Consider the following 17,396-nt stretch of genomic DNA (forward strand, 5'->3'; position numbering starts at 1 on the left):
TAGTGGGGCAGTTCGTCGAAGCTTTGGGATTAGTGGATTGAGGGGCACATCACCCCCACCACCGAGGTCCTCCTGCCCTCCGACTCCTCTCTGCTCGGAGGTTCCTTGGCAGCCAGCAGTTGATGTTCGTAAATGGCGGCGATTTGATGTGAGCGTGTAGGTCGGTGGTATCGAGATGACGGCCTGTCACTAAATACCGGAAGGCGATGGGCACTCAAAAACCGGGCGAGTGGGCACATCTGCTGATTGCGCGTTTCGAGGACCAGGTACCAACGATATCCACACAACGTTTCGATACCTTATTCTGATCTTTTTTGCGTGAAACCCCACCCGCATTTACCTCAACCTAAGTCCTACTCCCTCGTTCTTTATCTATCCTTCTGCACTCGCACTACTCGTTCGCTCTCGCCGGATGCGTTACAAGACACCTACGTGCACACATGTGCCCTGCACTCCCACACAACTCACTAAGCATCGTACAGCCCCCCCATTCCTCATCGGATACAAGTACAACGGAACAACGTCAAAGCCTCCGTGTCGTTCAATTGTCAGCAACGACAACGCTTCTTTATATTCCTACCGTTTCTACAGCCGCAATAATACAATTCTTCGTGATAAACAATGTTTTATACAATTCCCCGGTTACAACATCGTATATGCGTATGAAACATTATTCACGGTATGTGTGGCGTGCGATAAATCTGGCAGTATAATACTCGTTGTCAGATCCGTCTATACCTGTATGGGATGATTCTTATTTCGTGCATTGCTCAAAAGCATATCCGTTTATTTTTCTTCTTCCTCATTTACACTCAGACAGCTCAAACCCCTTCCTTCTCTGTGGGTCCGTTTCCCCGCCGACGCCTTTGCCGGCGATGTGCGCGAGGCCATCTTGAATCGATATGCACACGGTCACAGGTTTTTCGATTCATTTTCAGCCTCGAACGAAAGCTAACGATGAATTATTTCACGATCCCGCGACCGTGCCTCCCGACCCATTTAGCAGAGGATCGCTTTGAACCGGTGGTCCATGAACGTTGGTGAACGTTCTGCGGTTCCTTTTTTTTCAAATGATTCGCGTCAACCGATATAACCCCCCCCCCCGCCCCGGCGCCGTTACTGCACGAATAACCAATCAGCTTTGACGGATTTCCCCTCCCTGCATCATCCCTCTTTGCAACACCGTCTTCTCTCCGCCCTCCCCTCCGTCCCCCTACTCCTCACCTGAGCGCGCGCATCTTGTCGCTAACAATGAATTACTGTCCCCCGATGCATGAATGGAACGTCAAAGTTACATTCACTAATGCGATACGAATGGGTGAGGAGAAGTTGCTACGCGCGTAAATGTTATGTAATACTTATTTACAATTACGGAAACACCTGAATCGGATATAATCTCCTTTATAAAGTATAAGAAATTCGCCGACGCTACTTTGAACGTATTAACTAAACGAGTCATTTTTTTAGTCATATATATATTTTTTTTTTTTACATCTCATTACACCCTACGCATCGTTAGCGATTAAACTAGACTTGAATCGGCGAAGACTGATGATAATTAAATTTACTATCTCCTCTTCAAAAACATTTGCAACTAAATAATCCAGATCCGAACAAGATTGCATTTATCTGGAAACCAGATGTGGTTTTAGAGAGATATAAATCTTATCTAACAATTAGTAAATTTTTCGTTTGTCCGCAATGTCCTTTATTTCACCCATTATGAATTACTTTTTTTTTTTTTTTACTAGTCCTTTCAAAATCACACAGTTTCAAAATGCTGTTTGCATTTTACAGCTCCCATGCCGTGCTGGTCCTCAAACAACACACTCTCGCATCAACGAAGAAAAGAATAAAAAATGTCTGATCCAAATATCCCGTTACCGATTCTCGCTGGTTATTTCTGGCCTTACAAAAATGCTGCAACGTGTCAACGAGTTGGCACCTTGCGGTGTTGGTCAACGTTCATTCCATTTTTCCGATCAAGATCGTCACTGCTACGAATCGATTATCATAGTCTTGGATACGCTAGAACGCTGCCTCAGTAATCAACCCAAAGACACAACAAAGTTTGACGAAACGATGAATGTAAAACTATTGTTGAGAGAGATTTGCCAATTCATCGGTAAGGTACTTGCAGAATCTTTAAAAACGAGAAAGAGAAGTTAAATGTCGTAAGATTTGAATATTTACATTGCAGATGTGCCCAATGACAGTCCGCAGCACGCGCATCTCAAGAATCTTGCCAGCAAGGTCCTCTTTGCCCTTAGTTTAAATTTCTTCAATGCAGTCTTTAATAGAATTTCAGCCAGACTTCAAGAGCTGTCAGTATCGAACGAAGAAAATCCAGATTACAGCGACATAGAACTTATACAGCATATCAACGTTGATGTTCATAGATTGACGAGGCTTTTAAATGGTACGGTGTGAATAATAGTAAAATTGTTCCTTGTTTTAAGTTTGTTAATTCAATTGCTGATTAACTTCAATGAATAATAAAGATTACAACTTAACTTCATTGCCTCTCTTAGTATATCTCGTCTCTAGATATTTTGAAATGTTGTTGCATGATCGGGATTCTGTATTTGTTATGTTCAGTTGCTTGTGTATTCGATGTGTCTTCGTTCTGGCGTATTAACACGTATCAATTGCAACAGAAACGATTCAGAAGTTCAAGCAGCTGAAAAAGTCGGCGCATCTTGTGCTGATAAATTCGCTAGAGAAGGCAATATGGAATTGGATGGATACTTACCCACACGAGTTCGCCAATCTTCAGAAAAAGCCAAACGACGATTTGTCCAAAGTGTGTGGAGAGCTATTCGACATTCTAGACACATTTGCCGACAACAAAAAGGGCAGAGCAGCTGCCGTTTGGCCTCTACAGATAATGCTGCTGATTCTCTCTCCGAAAGTACTTGAAGAAATTGTAAACGCAGATTCGGGTGCGCCTTGTTCTCCTAGGCATTCGAAGAAAAAACAGTTCATCGATAGCGTCAAGAGAGGGTTGGGCATGCACGGAGGTTCTAGCAGACAGCTAGTGGAAGCTGCCGCAGTAACATGTGTTAAACTTTGCAAGGCCTCTACTTACATAAACATATTAGATTCGAACAATGTTGCCTTTACCTTGGTACAAAATGTGATAAACGACTTGAAGGCCCTCCTCTTCAATCCATGCAAACCCTTCTCGCGTGGGCAGAATTACATTGCGCAAGACATTGATCTCATGATCGATTGCTTCATAAGTTGCTTTCGCATCAAACCCCACAACAACGAAGCGCTGAAAGTCTGTTTGAACTTAAACTTTCCTTCGACTTATCAGTTCGTCCTGGTCAGTTCGTTGTACAAGTAAGCATGATCCGAAGAATGTAACGTTACATCTTCATATCACCGTGGTTCGTTTCCTCAATTATGGGTCCACTGATTATTGCTAATTTCAGGATAATCACACAGCCAAGATTACTTTGGTGGCCCCAGATAGATCTTGTCTATTCACGCAGCGCAGAACTGAGAGCCATGTTCACCGATGCTCTGAACAAGGTTGCTCAGGGTTACATATCGCACGCTCCGTTACGCATGATCCAGAGCTTGACACTCAAAGGCAAGGAACAAAGCAAGTACAAGGATCGGGGAGAAGACATATCCGGATACAGGAATCTCCTTCTTTGGATGGTGCGACTGATTCACGCCGATCCCATGTTGATGTTGAATGTAAGCGCCGGTCATTTTATCACCCTTTGACAAATCTAGTTACAAAGTCCTGTTGCAATAATCTATTTATTCGTGTGTAAGAATCAAGGGAAAGCGGGCCATGAAATACAAAGCTCGACTCTCGAGCTGATCAACGGACTAGTTTCTCTGGTTCATCAGCCAACGATGCCAGATGTTGCGCACGAGGCGATGGAAGCTCTACTGGTTCTGCACCACCCTGACAAAATTAAGGCGTGGAATCCCGAAGCTCCAATAAACACATTCTGGGATGTCAGTTCTCAAGTCCTTTTCTCCATATCACAAAAACTGATCCAACACCAAATAGTAAATTACACAGACATACTGAAGTGGCTTAGAGAAATACTCGTCTGTAGAAACGCTTTCCTTACCCAAAACAAAGACTATGCCAACGTTGGCAGTCAAATCGCCATCTGTAAACAAGCTCACATTAAGTTGGAGGTGAGTGTATCTAATAATTTTCGTAAACATATTGAAGAAAATAGAAAATTAACGGTATTATTTCGCCACTGGATCCTAATGTTCGATGCGTAAGGCAGAACTCGCTACATCATTAATTCTTGAACAGGTGGTTTTCTTCATGTATTTATGGAGCATTGACATGGAAGCAGTTTTAGTCGCAATGTCATGCTTTGCACTCCTCTGTGAAGAAGCCGACATCCGTTGTGGCAGTGACGAGGTAGCAGTAACGTGCCTTTTACCAAACTACCACTTGTACATTGAACTTGCTCAGGCGTCGACAATCCTGACAACTGGTGAGCACTCGTTAAGAAATGGATATAAAACCTCCTTTACTAACTCTTAAGATGTAACTAGACAAAGCAGATCATATTTCATCAGCAGTGCCTCGCTACGAGGAATAACTTATTTCTTTATTTTGTGGAGTAAATACAAAAATTAAGAAAGCTTGAGATAATTAGATATTCGATTTTTACAACAGCCAGCGGAGAGAGTAGGATTTATTATCATGAACACAATCACGGTAAGTTCTTGAGTATGTCAAATGAAATGGGAATTTTTACACGTTTTGTCATCCCCCTTGATAGGTCGTGCTGCTCTGCAAAAAAGGATTATGACACTACTTAGAAAAATAGAACACTGCGTCAATGGTGTGCAACCTGTGAGTATATTTCTCTTCCAAGTTATAGCCCTACCAGGTTGAACGACCATCTACTAAATCAATTAAATTATACTAAGGCTTGGGAAGAGACATTCAGAAACTGGGAATTGGCTTGTCGGCAATTGTCAAATTACCGTAAAACAAAATCCGAGGATCCACAGACTGAACCATCGCACCGTAGCACTGGAAAACGGAGAGCTTCCCACCAGAATTCGGAGCACGAGTTAGAGGAACAGATAAACGAATGGGCAAACATGACTGGATTTTTATGTGCGATGGGCGGTGTGTGTCTCCAGAGGAGATCGCCCAGCAGGCCGGTGTCCGGTCTAGTTTCAAACTCTGAGACAAAGAGAAGCAATACCTTAGCAAATCCAAACCAGGAAGTACAGTACTGCCCGGTAACACAGTTTGTATTCAATCTCCTGAGGCTGTTGATATGCAACAACGAAAAGTTTGGCGCACAGATACAAAAGCACGTCAAGGAGTTGGTGGGACACGAAATGAGCCCAGCCTTGTACCCGATATTGTTTGACCAAATAAAGAGCATTGTAGAAAAGTTCTTTGACCAGCAAGGGCAGGTTGTTGTTTCGGATCTGAACACGCAGTTTATCGAGCACACAATATTTATTATGAAAAACGTTTTGGACTCGAAAACTGATCAGCCATCTGAACATCTCGGGGTAACCAGCATCGAAGGGATGATGCTTGCGATTGTCAGATATGTCAGGCATTTGGACATGACCGTTCACGCAATACATATTAAAACCAAATTGTGTCAGTTGGTGGAGGTCATGATGAAGCGGCGCGACGATTTGGCCTTCAGACAGGAAATGAAGTTCAGGAATAAGTTGGTAGAGTATCTCACAGATTGGGTAATGGGCACCAGTCATCAAATTGCACCTCCCAGTGGCGGCGATGTGACTGTTATCACTAGGTGAGTATTACGTATTATTTCGCATTATAGTGGGAACTTGGTCCAGATTATATTACGACAAAATTCCGAATTATGAAAATAAAGTTCAATAAGAACTCGAATCTTTAAGCAAATAATGACCCTTGGCAATGTTACAAAATATCTACTCAAAACTGATTGTATAAAGATTGTATGTTGTAACGTCACTGGGGTAGTATTTACTCTAGGGATTTGGACCAGGCATGTATGGAGGCTGTTGGAGCGCTGTTACGTGGATTACCCCTTCAACCCGAGGAGTCAGATAGAGGTGACCTAATGGAGGCAAAGTCACAACTCTTCCTGAAGTACTTTACCCTATTCATGAATTTGCTGAATGACTGCAGTGAATCGACTGAAGAAAAAGAGGTTGTAACGAGGCAAAGAGTGACCGCCGGGAAACTGTCCACTCTTCGGAATGCTACAATTCAAGCAATGAGCAATCTCCTCAGTGCTAACATTGATAGCGGCCTTATGCATTCGATTGGTGAGAGCGATTCAAGATCGCGTAAAATTCGGCAAATTAGCTTCAGCCACTAAATTGAAGAAACAGTTGATTATATTCATCTGATATTTCCTATTTCAGACCTCGGCTACAACAGAGACCTTCAAACACGCGCCGCGTTCATGGAAGTACTTACGAAAATCCTTCAGCAAGGTACAGAGTTTGATACTCTAGCCGAAAATGTGCTGGCCGATAGATTGGAACAGCTTGTCCAGCTCGTTACCATGATCAGTGACAAGGGAGAGTTGCCAATCGCTATGGCCCTTGCCAACGTGGTCACTACCAATCAGATGGACGAATTGGCGAGAGTGTTCGTCACCTTGTTTGACGCAAAGCATTTGCTGTCACCTCTCCTTTGGAATATGTTTTACCGCGAGGTTGAAGTCTCTGACTGCATGCAAACCCTCTTCAGAGGGAATAGTCTGGGAAGCAAAATCATGGCATTCTGTTTCAAAATATATGGTGCTAGCTACTTGCAGAGCTTGTTGGAACCTTTAATAAAACCATTGCTAGAGGATCCGGTGACCCACTTTGAAGTTGACAGTGCGCGGATCGACATTAACGAAGACATTGAAAAAAACGGGCGAAATTTAATAGCTCTTACTCAAAGAGTATTTGACGCTATTGTGTCGTCAGCAGACAAGTGAGTCCTCTTTAATGGTAGAAGATATGGATGGAAAGCTGGGTGTTATTTCCCCTATATGCTGATTTTGCTTGGTATTTTCCCCTTCCCGTAGATTCCCTCCACAGTTACGATCGATGTGTCACTGTTTGTACCAAGTGCTGAGCAAGAGATTCCCACAGTGCCCACAAAATAATATCGGAGCTGTGGGTACGGTAATATTTTTGCGATTCATCAATCCAGCGATTGTTTCGCCGCAAGAAATGGGGATAGTCAGTAAGCAAGTTCCTACACCGGTCAAGAGAGGCCTGATGCTAATGTCCAAAATTCTGCAGAACATCGCGAATCATGTGGAATTTAGTAAAGAGCAGCACATGCTCCCGTTCAATGACTTCCTTAGAGCACACTTTGAAATTGGCAGGAGATTCTTCATACAAATTGCTTCTGACTGCGAAACAGTGGATCAGGCGAATCATCCTATGTCTTTCATATCAGATACCAATGTTTTGGCTTTGCACAGACTTCTGTGGAATCACCAGGAGAGGATTGGAGATTATTTGAGCAGCAGCCGAGACCATAAAGCCGTTGGCAGGAGGCCGTTTGACAAGATGGCTACATTACTGGCTTATTTAGGACCTCCAGAGCACAAGCCGGTAGATTCAAAGTAAGTGTGACATGTGGTGTACAGCAATATTTGACATATTCCAGCATTTGGTGTTGAATGATAACACTCTCGTTGACTTTTCCAGTTTGCTATTTTCATCCTTCGATCGATGGTCAAGTATCGACATGTCATCAACAAACTTTGAGGAAATCATGGTAAAGCATAACATGCATGAAAAGGAAGAGTTCAAAAGTATCAAAAGTTTGAATATTTTCTATCAAGCTGGAACAAGCAAGCAAGGCTATCCTGTGTTCTACTATATTGCTCGGAGATACAAGTAGGATTTCATTTGAGCAAATTTTTTGAAGTTGTTGTCCCTGATTTAATGATGTGTATTCTTTCAGAATTGGTGAAACAAACGGCGACCTGTTGATCTATCACGTGATACTTACTCTGAAGCCATTTTGTCACTCACCATTTGAGCTTGTAGTAGATTTTACTCATACTTGTTCGGACAATCGTTTCAGGACGGAATTTTTGCAGAAATGGTTTTACGTTCTTCCCGAAGTGGCGTATGAGAACATTCACGCGGCTTATATATATAATTGCAATAGCTGGGTCCGCGAGTACACAAAGTTTCACGATAGAATTCTAGCCCCTTTGAAGGGGAATCGAAAGGTGGTATTCATAGAAGCTCCCGGGAGGCTGAACGATCTGATCGATCTTGAACAGCAAAAATTACCTGGTGCGACATTGTCCCTAGACGAAGATCTCAAGGTGTTCAACAATGCGCTCAAACTCTCGCACAAGGACACAAAAGTTGCCATTAAAGTTGGCCCTACCGCAATTCAAATAACTTCTGCTGAAAAATGCAAAGTTCTGTCTCACGCGGTGTTATTGAACGACGTTTATTACGCTTCTGAAATAGAGGAGGTCTGCTTGGTCGATGATAACCAGTTCACGCTCACAATAGCCAATGAATCTGGACCTCTTTCTTTCATACACAACGACTGTGATAGCATAGTGCAAGCTATTATTCATATAAGGAATCGGTGGGAGCTTTCCCAGCCAGATTCCGTAACTGTACACCAAAAAATACGCCCTAAAGACGTGCCTGGTACTCTGCTGAACATGGCTCTTCTGAATCTCGGTAGTTCAGATCCGAACCTGAGAACAGCGGCGTACAATCAGCTTTGCGCACTGACGGCGACGTTTGATCTCAAGATAGAAGGACAGCTATTAGAGACTTCAGGTCTGTGTATTCCCTCCAATAACACAATTTTTATTAAATCAGTTAGTGAAAAACTAGCGACAAACGAACCACATTTGACACTGGAGTTCCTCGAGGAGTGTATTCAAGGCTTCAGGGTATCAAATATAGAGTTGAAGCATTTGTGCCTAGAGTATATGACCCCGTGGCTGGTGAATCTCGTGAGGTTTTGCAAACCCTCTGACGAGAGCAAGCGTCAGAAACAGGTAACTCAGATATTGGAGAAGCTGATAACTCTGACTATTGAAGAGGTCCAAATGTATCCTAGTATACAAGCAAAGATTTGGGGGAGTATAGGTCAGGTACCAGAGCTGATCGATATGGTCCTAGACAACTTCATACAACGGAGTGTTAGATATGGGCTTGGAACAGCCATGGTCGAAATTATGGCTGACACGGCCGTCGCTCTGGCTTCGGCGAATGTTCAGTTAGTGGCGAAAAAGGTCATTGGACGACTTTGCAGGGTCGTTGACAAGACGTGCACCTCTCCAACTGCTTTGCTGGAGCAGCACGCAATGTGGCATGACATTGCCATTCTGGCCCGATACTTGCTCATGCTATCCTTCAACAATTGCTTGGACGTGGGGCGGCATCTTCCGTACCTGTTTCACACTGTAACCTTCTTAGTTTGCTCCGGGAGTTTGAGCATGAGGGCATCGACTCATGGATTAGTGATTAACATTATTCATTCCTTGTGTACCTGTACCAAACCCTCCTTTTCAGAGGATACTCAAAGAGTGCTAAGACTTAGTTTGGACGAGTTTTCCCTCCCAAAGTTCTACCTGCTATTTGGTATAAGCAAAGTTAAGTCAGCTGCCGTTACTGCCTTTAGGTCAAGCTACAGGCATTCCAATGAAAAGTGGTTTGGAAATGAACGCAGCTTGTCCGGTGGACAGGACAGAGAAAGGTTGGCTCTCACTAGTTTAGAGGTGATCACCGATGCACTTCTTGAAATAATGGAGGCCTGTATGAGGGACATTCCTGACTGTGATTGGCTCCAGACTTGGACAACCTTAGCAAAGAGTTTCGCCTTTTGTTTCAATCCAGCTCTACAGCCCAGAGCTCTCATCGTCTTTGGCTGTATAAGTAAGAGCATTACAGATCAAGATATAAAACAATTGTTAAGGATACTTGTCAAGGCCCTCGAAAGTTTCGACGACATTATTCTTCTCGAGGCTATAGTTATGTGTTTGACTCGACTTCAACCCCTTCTTAGGCCCGTGAGTATTCAATTACCTTATTTCCAGACTCCGATCCTTTGGCAGCCTGTTTATATATTTTTAAATTCTCTTATGAATTGTTTTTTCTCTTAATCCTCTGTCTATGTTTCTTTCAGGAATCTCCGATACATCGTTCCCTCTTCTGGGTTGCAACCTCGGTGTTACAACTCGATGAGGCTTCTCTTTATGCATCTGGGCTGGCATTACTTGAACAGAACTTGCATACACTTGATTCTCAAGGGATATTCGATGATAAGGTAAAATTTGAAGGCCAGAATGATTTTAATCTCTACAAGTTTGAATACTTTGACGTCTTTTGACTTGTCTGCCCAAACTATGAAAAATATTTGTTCAAGACTTTGGAACAAGTTATGATGTCTACTCGGGAGCCTTTAGAATGGCATTTTAAGCAACTGGACCACGCAGTTGGTCTGTCCTTCAAAACAAACTTCCACTTTGCTCTGGTAGGGCATTTATTGAAGGGCTATCGACATCCGACTCCTACAACTGTTTCCAGAACAGCGAGAGTGCTGACTATGCTATTGGCCATTGTTGCTAAACCCCTTAGGCGAGACAAGTTTGAAGTGACACTGGACAGTGTGGCTTATCTAGCTGGTACATGTTGCTTCTTGTTTATACATCGAATGACATTTACCTTCGCAAAGTGAATATCTCGATTTTGCCTATCCTAGCCTTGGTGTCGGTCTCTGAAGAAGTACGCAGTAGGTGTCATATTCGCCATTCGTTGGGTCGCGCAGTTGCAGAATCCGGAAGCACTGACTTCCTAGATACTCTAGTGCCGCACAATACCGTGAGTTTCTAATTTTTGAAATGAAAATATAAACGCAAATTTATCTAACACCTGGCTATAACATACCAAGTTTCGAAGTCCCTAGGTATCTATCACCTAGGTATAGCTTTCATTCCGATTTCTCAGGATTCTACTGGCGGCATGACGAATCCCGCGAATCGAAGGCAAAAGTCGTGGGATCTCCTGGATCAATCGGCAATCACACAAGCGAAACAGCAGAAGCAGCACACGCCGCATCAGGTGGGTTTTATAAACTGCCTGTATTCGCTTGGAATCTTTTACAAACGATCAATCTATTAACTTAGATCGTATTCTAAGTTACTCCATTTGTGTACATCGTTAAAGCTTATTCTATTTTGTGAGTTGTGACTTTCCCGTATCGCCATTGTTGACAGTTATTTTTGGAAAATCGGATTGTATACTATACATTGAACAGTAATAGTTGTAATAATTGTTGACAAACTGAAAGTTTTTTTTTTTTTTGTATTTGTGTAATTTTTTAATCTGCAGAAGTTGAATTTGCTTGAACAACCAACGTTACTAATCGATGTGCTCCGCTCTTCTATATCAGTGATAAAAAAATTAATATATCCAGTATTCGTGTTATTTGTTACACAAGCTGAAAAATGGGTGTTCTTTCATTGTTTGAAAGGAATTAAGCTTACCTTGATCCATTTAGTAGCTTGTCTAATTGTTTTCCACCATCGGGTCAGCATGGTTTATTAATATAACGGAACCATTCTTATGCTTATATTTGTGAAATGCGCAGATATGATTGTCTGTAGCAACGATCACACAAGATGCTGTGTTCGTGGATTATCATATATGTCATACATACCTTCCTCTACAAGTATTAATAATTATATTTATAACAGCGATTGTAATCAATAGCCGTAGAAAGTAGTTACAAGCTGCTAAAAATGAAATTTACAGTGTAGTAATTATTGTTCGTAATGTAATTTTGATGTTCCTCATTCCATTTATGTGTCATCTTGGTATGCCTGCCTGTGCCTGCATCGGGTCTTACAATTCCGTAATGTGTACTAACATCATACCTACCATCAAATCATGAAACAACATGCCCAACTAACAAGACTGGCCGCATTTTATTTAAAACACAGAGATCGTTCTCCGTGCCGACCACGAAGGAGGCCAAGCCGATCAACGACTCGGAAGCGAAGGTGTGTGTGATGCGGTATACGAGTAAAACGCTGCATAATAATTACGTTCACAATCGTTACGATTTGAGATATGATCGATTATTTACTATGTATTCAACATCTTTGAGATCATTTTGCTCATTATTTTTGGTAATAAATATGGCTATAACCATAATGCTAGATCACCAAATGCTTCAGCATACCACCTATTTATCTGTTATTTCATGACTCTGTATAGAATCGAAGTGCTAGAGTTAGCGTCAGTAACGAAAATAACGTACTACTGGACCCCGAGGTGCTGACGGATTTCCCCACTCAAACACTGGTACTCACCGTTCTGGCCACGCTAGTCAAGTATTCCACAGATGAAAACGAGACCAGAATTCTTTATCAATACCTTGCAGAGGCCTCAGTCGTATTTCCAAAGGTGTTTCCAGTTATGTGAGTCAAATCCCTAAATTTCGTGGTTTTGTCGTCTTATTTTATCAAGTATGTATGTCGAGCGCAGTTTCCTTGAGGTGAATCGTTGACGATCATACTAAATTTCTTGAAAATTCTCCTTTCAGCCACAATCTACTGGATGCCAAAATCACCAGCGTTTTATCTTCCTGTCACGACCAAGTGATACTGAGTGCAGTCCAGGCTATTATTCAGAATATGATAGCCTGCGAGGATACGAGTCAACAGCAATTGCATTTTTTGCAAAGTTGTGGTTTTGGTGGGTTGTGGAGATTCGCTGGGCCTTACACGAAGGTACGGCTATACATAAATCCTGACTATTAGAAACAAACAATTGATTTCAACTTCACTGGATATATCAAATTTGCAGTGTAACCCGACCGCTGAGAGTGCTGAACTATTCGTCAACTGCTTGGAAGCAATGGTCGAGACTTGTCTGCCGGTTGAAGAAGGTGAAGGTATGTTCAACAGCGAGCAAAGTTCGAGGGATGAGCGGGTGAGCATTGGTGATAGTCAATACTCTAGCACGTTGGGAGTCAATTCTGTATCGACCATGAACGTGGCTGCAACCAGTTCCAGCAGTTTGAACATGGTTAGTCCGATAGAGAAAGAGAGCGATATACTCAGTACAACGTCGCTCGACCGCTACCAGTAAGACATTAATGGTTTATTATTGGCATTTAATGATCATGAATCAAAGGCGAGAGCCCGTGGTCCATATCGACGAAACTACCGGTCTTTCTCTTTGCAGCACACGAGGAAGAAAGGCAAGCTTGACCACGGGTATCTTGATTCCAGCCAGTAGCAGCAATGGGACAGGAGGCATACATCTCGCCTAGCAATTAGCCCAGAACCCTGGCAGCCCGCACGGGGAGCAGAGCTCTGATCAACAAAACAGTCAAAAGTTGCAGCAGCAGATGAGGCATGTGTTTCGTATAAGAAGACTAGAGACCAGGAGATCGTACTCTTATCCAAACCCGTAGTTTGAGTTCGGCGAATACATGGTAGCCACCTGGCGGCGCTGCTAAGTGTAGAATACTTGCGCACTCCGATCCTGCGCTCCTCCTCATTCATCAATTTCAAGATAGCGGGAAAAAATCGAATTATTTCAAATTACTTGATTGCGCAGTACCGCGTTGCGCAAGTTTCTACGCTTAGCAGCGCTTCCAAGCAGCTACCATATACAGACCTACCTGACCACCCGAGTTCGGTCTTCTTGTCTCTAACACCCGTATTCATAGTCCTTCCTTGAGGAACAAGGATTCCTTGTTCTCATTTCACGTTTCATGAACACGGAATCCTTGTTCCTCAAGAAAGGACTATGAATATGGGTGTAAGTCTTCTTAGTTCTTGGCATGGAGCCTAGATATAAGGGGAATGATCTTATTGTATAAGAAACGGCCGAAAATTTGCAGAAAAAACTTTCTATACTAGGGGCGTTGGTGTTGCTACTGTCAGGTTTAGAAGGGGAATGCTGTGATCACGTGATACAAACAATAACAAACTGACGCCACGAACTTGACATTAACGTCACCACCGCTCCACGCTACCCTGGTGGACATTGTGAAAAAGTGATCTTTTTATTCTTCTTTCTGACCGCAAATAAAAACAAAACGCCTGTGTCGATCAATCTCCTTATATCTAGGCTCCGTGGATCTTGGTTTTGTATGTTCTAATGCGCGCGTTGTCGGCCGTGTCAACAATGCGTCTATGTGTTTATGTCAAAGGAACCCAAACATTCTGGCTCCATGTTACTGCTGCTACATGTCCAGCCAGATGAACCCAGTGCCGTCCGCCTCACACTGATGAGCCTACTACCTGAAAACTTTAGCTACTACTGTAGTTCCATATTTTTTTATGCTACAGCGGTGAGTAACTTTGCATCTCATCTTCCTCCAACCTACAAGCGTTTATATATGATACATATACATACATACATATATATATATATGTGTGTGTGTGTGTATATACATCATTATGCCGGTAAACAATCATCGAGTCGTGGATCCGGGACGATCCCTCGATTATGCGCTACGAAGAGGTATTTCAGTTATTTCAGCTTGTGAAATGCTTAGAAATTGGAATGATCAGCTTCGCGGGCTATTTATCATTGTTCACAATATAGTTCGTATGTTATCGATTGGGTTAGAAATATTTTGCTAATGAAGTCAAGCATGACTGTTTTGTGTTTGGTTTTTATTTTTAAAGCTCAAATTGAGCTTCATAATTTGGTTAATTGACAGAAAGAAATTAAGTTTTTCAATGGTCACCTACAAGTTGTTAAGTAGAAATTCAAAAATGCTGCAGATACCACACGATGTGCATGCCTGCTCTGGCTTACAGAATATAGAAATATTTTGGTAATAAAAATGAAGAGAAATAATAGCAGTGCTCACGGCGAGGCTCAACTTGCATAGAAATCAAGTGACCTGTGACCGCTTCATCTATAATAAAAAAAAAGAAGTTAAATAATAAAACTAGAAAAAATAAATAAAAACATTTCAATTGGCACTGGTACCATCATATAAATATTACACTAGTTGTTGTCTTCAATGTTGAATATGTGTATACATGTTATAGTATGCCATTCACGGACAGATTTGAAGGCAAGAAGTCATGTGATGTTAAAATATCGAGCATGGCTTTTCCACAGACATGATATTCGATGAAAACAAAATATATACATAGTAAACGTTACATTTCACGAGTATTTTTAATAACTCAAACTTTAGAAAACTTTCTCACGCAGTATTAGTCGCAATATGAAAAGTAGTGAAAATTATTGTTACACAAGCGGTGCTGCGTGTCCAATTTTGTGGCCTAAGTGTGGTGAAGTTTGAGTGTTACAAATGGTGGCTGATTGTGAGACAGATGTTTTAAATCAACATTTCGTAGAAAATTCATTAGTTCTTATCTTCTTTTTTACAATTGAAAATAAAGACATGTAAATATCTGTTTCATTAGTAGTGTGAGGCAGTGTGAAGATGCGAATAGCAGAAAAGATTATCAATTAGTGAGTTAAAGCTGGTTGAAATTATCGGGTGCAGATAAATGATTATTTTCTGAAATTCTGCCAGTTACGTTCATGCGGCAGGCTATTCCAACTGCGTTCTACCAAAGCGATAGTGTAAACAATCAAAGATAAATTAGATAGAATATGTATAGTATATGTAAACAAAACGTAATGTTTGTTTTACATATCACTCGCGAATTCGAGCGAGCTAAAAACGTGTAAAACAATCCATACGATTGTCAACGAATATAATGCATACGAGAATTTCGAGGGGTGACATTAATGAATTTCAAAGCATGTCAGTTTGATCACAAACAGTAGAATAATAATTAGGTTAAATCCAAGTCACCTTTGCCTTCATTTTTGACTAGATATATTATTTTTTATGAAGCAATATGTACTGTCACAGACACGCACGCACATACACCGAAATACACACACATTCGCCAAGGCAATATTTTTTCTGAGGAAGCTAATTAGTTATGCCTTTACAACTATATATACGTGTATATTAAATCCACATTCCTTCGAACCCGCAAATTAGACTCTGTACAAAACTTAGAGTTTTGTGGAATATAATATCGGCATTGTCTTTATGGTGCTTGAAATGGGTTTTAATATTTCAGAACGAACAGCAAGCACTCCTACTGATATGAATCGTTAATAGATGATGTGTGGGAAAGTATTGGGATAACAGTTTATTAACGATCAATGAAATAGTTCCAAACGCTGTACGTACATTGATGTAAAAGTATATATTAGATATTATTATATATGTACGAAATATAACAAAATTATATGATTGCTGAATATTTTTTATGATAAAAGAAGAAAATAAAATGAAAATGAATTTATTGATTAACAAATAGAAAATTTTTTAAAATAGACGTTATAATAAGAGCACAGATTCACGATTAGAGTTACAAAAATGTATGACAGTGTTTAGTATGGATGGGTGTTCCTGATCCTTTTATTTGTGAGATACATAATAATTTGAATATATATTTTCAACAAATGCAACAAGTTAGGCCTATGAGTTAAAGCATTGACTAAAGTTATGCAGAGTCCGACTGTCTTATATCGAGTGGCTCTAGAGATAATTTTAGTTTCTTACTTTTGTGGACTCGATTATTGACGTAAATTAAGTACGCAACTGCAAAATAATGCAATCTTATTTTTGCTAGTACACTAAAATCTCTGAACACTAATCCAATAAAGATTGGCCGTTTTACGTATTTTCAGCCAATAAATAAAGTTTTTTTGCAGCTGCGTACTTGATTCACGTCTAATTCTCTCAAAATGTAATGTATTTACTATTTATTATATTTAAGATTCTTATTATTATTATTAATATTACCAATTATAATGGTATCATTAATATCTTGATTTATATTATTATTGTAAAATAGAGGTTTATTATACTTACATATAAACATGGTACAATTATTATTATGATTATTATTATTATTATTACAATGTTAATGCTTAACATTTTTAAGGAATTACTTCACTACTGGTATTTTTACGTGTAAGTACCAAATGCAGGTACCACGTACTGTACATACATTACTTTAATAAAAAAAGTGAGGATGAAAATATGATTGAGATGGCATCATAGACAACAACCTGGATATCTCGGGGTCACACACATTTGACATTTTCACCAATACAGTTTTTCTCCTTTCTACTTTCACGTTTGGCTATATCCCATCAGGATAAGTTCTCGAGTTATAATTATCGACACGTTCAACTTACCGTCTTCTTCTTCGTCTTTTCCTTATAGTTATATCCCTGTCGGATAAGTACCAACAAATTATCATCGATCCTCAGGTTTATAATGTTCATTAATGGGTTCTCAGTAGCTTACTATCTTTTCGAATCAAAACTGAAACAAGCTTTCCATCTATGAAAATTTTACGTGTATATGACCAACGTAG

General features: G+C 40.8%; 1 protein-coding gene across 8 annotated transcripts; it reads left to right on the plus strand.

Annotated features, from left to right (window-relative positions):
• Positions 1-80: 80 nt before the first annotated feature.
• On the plus strand, positions 81-17,055 carry LOC124305712 (neurofibromin). Of its 8 annotated transcripts, XM_046765398.1 has the most exons (26): positions 82-266; positions 1,798-2,125; positions 2,201-2,419; positions 2,658-3,345; positions 3,438-3,708; positions 3,790-4,167; positions 4,295-4,481; positions 4,667-4,708; positions 4,773-4,846; positions 4,924-5,780; positions 5,975-6,282; positions 6,382-6,943; positions 7,038-7,586; positions 7,672-7,863; positions 7,931-10,016; positions 10,133-10,273; positions 10,373-10,631; positions 10,709-10,827; positions 10,954-11,067; positions 11,922-12,008; positions 12,226-12,428; positions 12,554-12,740; positions 12,817-13,097; positions 13,198-13,368; positions 14,174-14,314; positions 16,086-17,055. In XM_046765398.1, the coding sequence occupies exons 1-24, from the start codon at positions 207-209 to the stop codon at positions 13,283-13,285; spliced, it is 8,280 nt and encodes a 2,759-aa protein (XP_046621354.1). In that variant the 5' UTR covers positions 82-206; the 3' UTR covers positions 13,286-13,368; positions 14,174-14,314; positions 16,086-17,055. The 8 variants fall into 8 exon arrangements, with proteins under 8 accessions (XP_046621360.1, XP_046621354.1, XP_046621353.1 ...); XM_046765404.1 differs by having other exon boundaries at positions 81-266; positions 12,817-13,038; positions 14,174-17,055; XM_046765397.1 differs by having other exon boundaries at positions 14,174-17,055.
• Positions 17,056-17,396: the final 341 nt, after the last annotated feature.

This window comes from Neodiprion virginianus, chromosome 5 (genome assembly GCF_021901495.1).
Source record: "Neodiprion virginianus isolate iyNeoVirg1 chromosome 5, iyNeoVirg1.1, whole genome shotgun sequence".
Lineage (NCBI taxonomy): Eukaryota > Metazoa > Arthropoda > Insecta > Hymenoptera > Diprionidae > Neodiprion > Neodiprion virginianus.

Excerpts from the sequence above, each read along its gene's own strand:
- LOC124305712 (XM_046765397.1), top strand. The coding sequence starts at position 207 with ATGGGCACTCAAAAACCGGGCGAGTGGGCACATCTGCTGATTGCGCGT. Across the intron at positions 6,944-7,037 it reads ATTGTGTCGTCAGCAGACAA|ATTCCCTCCACAGTTACGAT; the intron begins GTGAGTCCTCTT and ends CCCTTCCCGTAG. Across the intron at positions 13,098-13,197 it reads ACGTCGCTCGACCGCTACCA|CACACGAGGAAGAAAGGCAA; the intron begins GTAAGACATTAA and ends TTCTCTTTGCAG.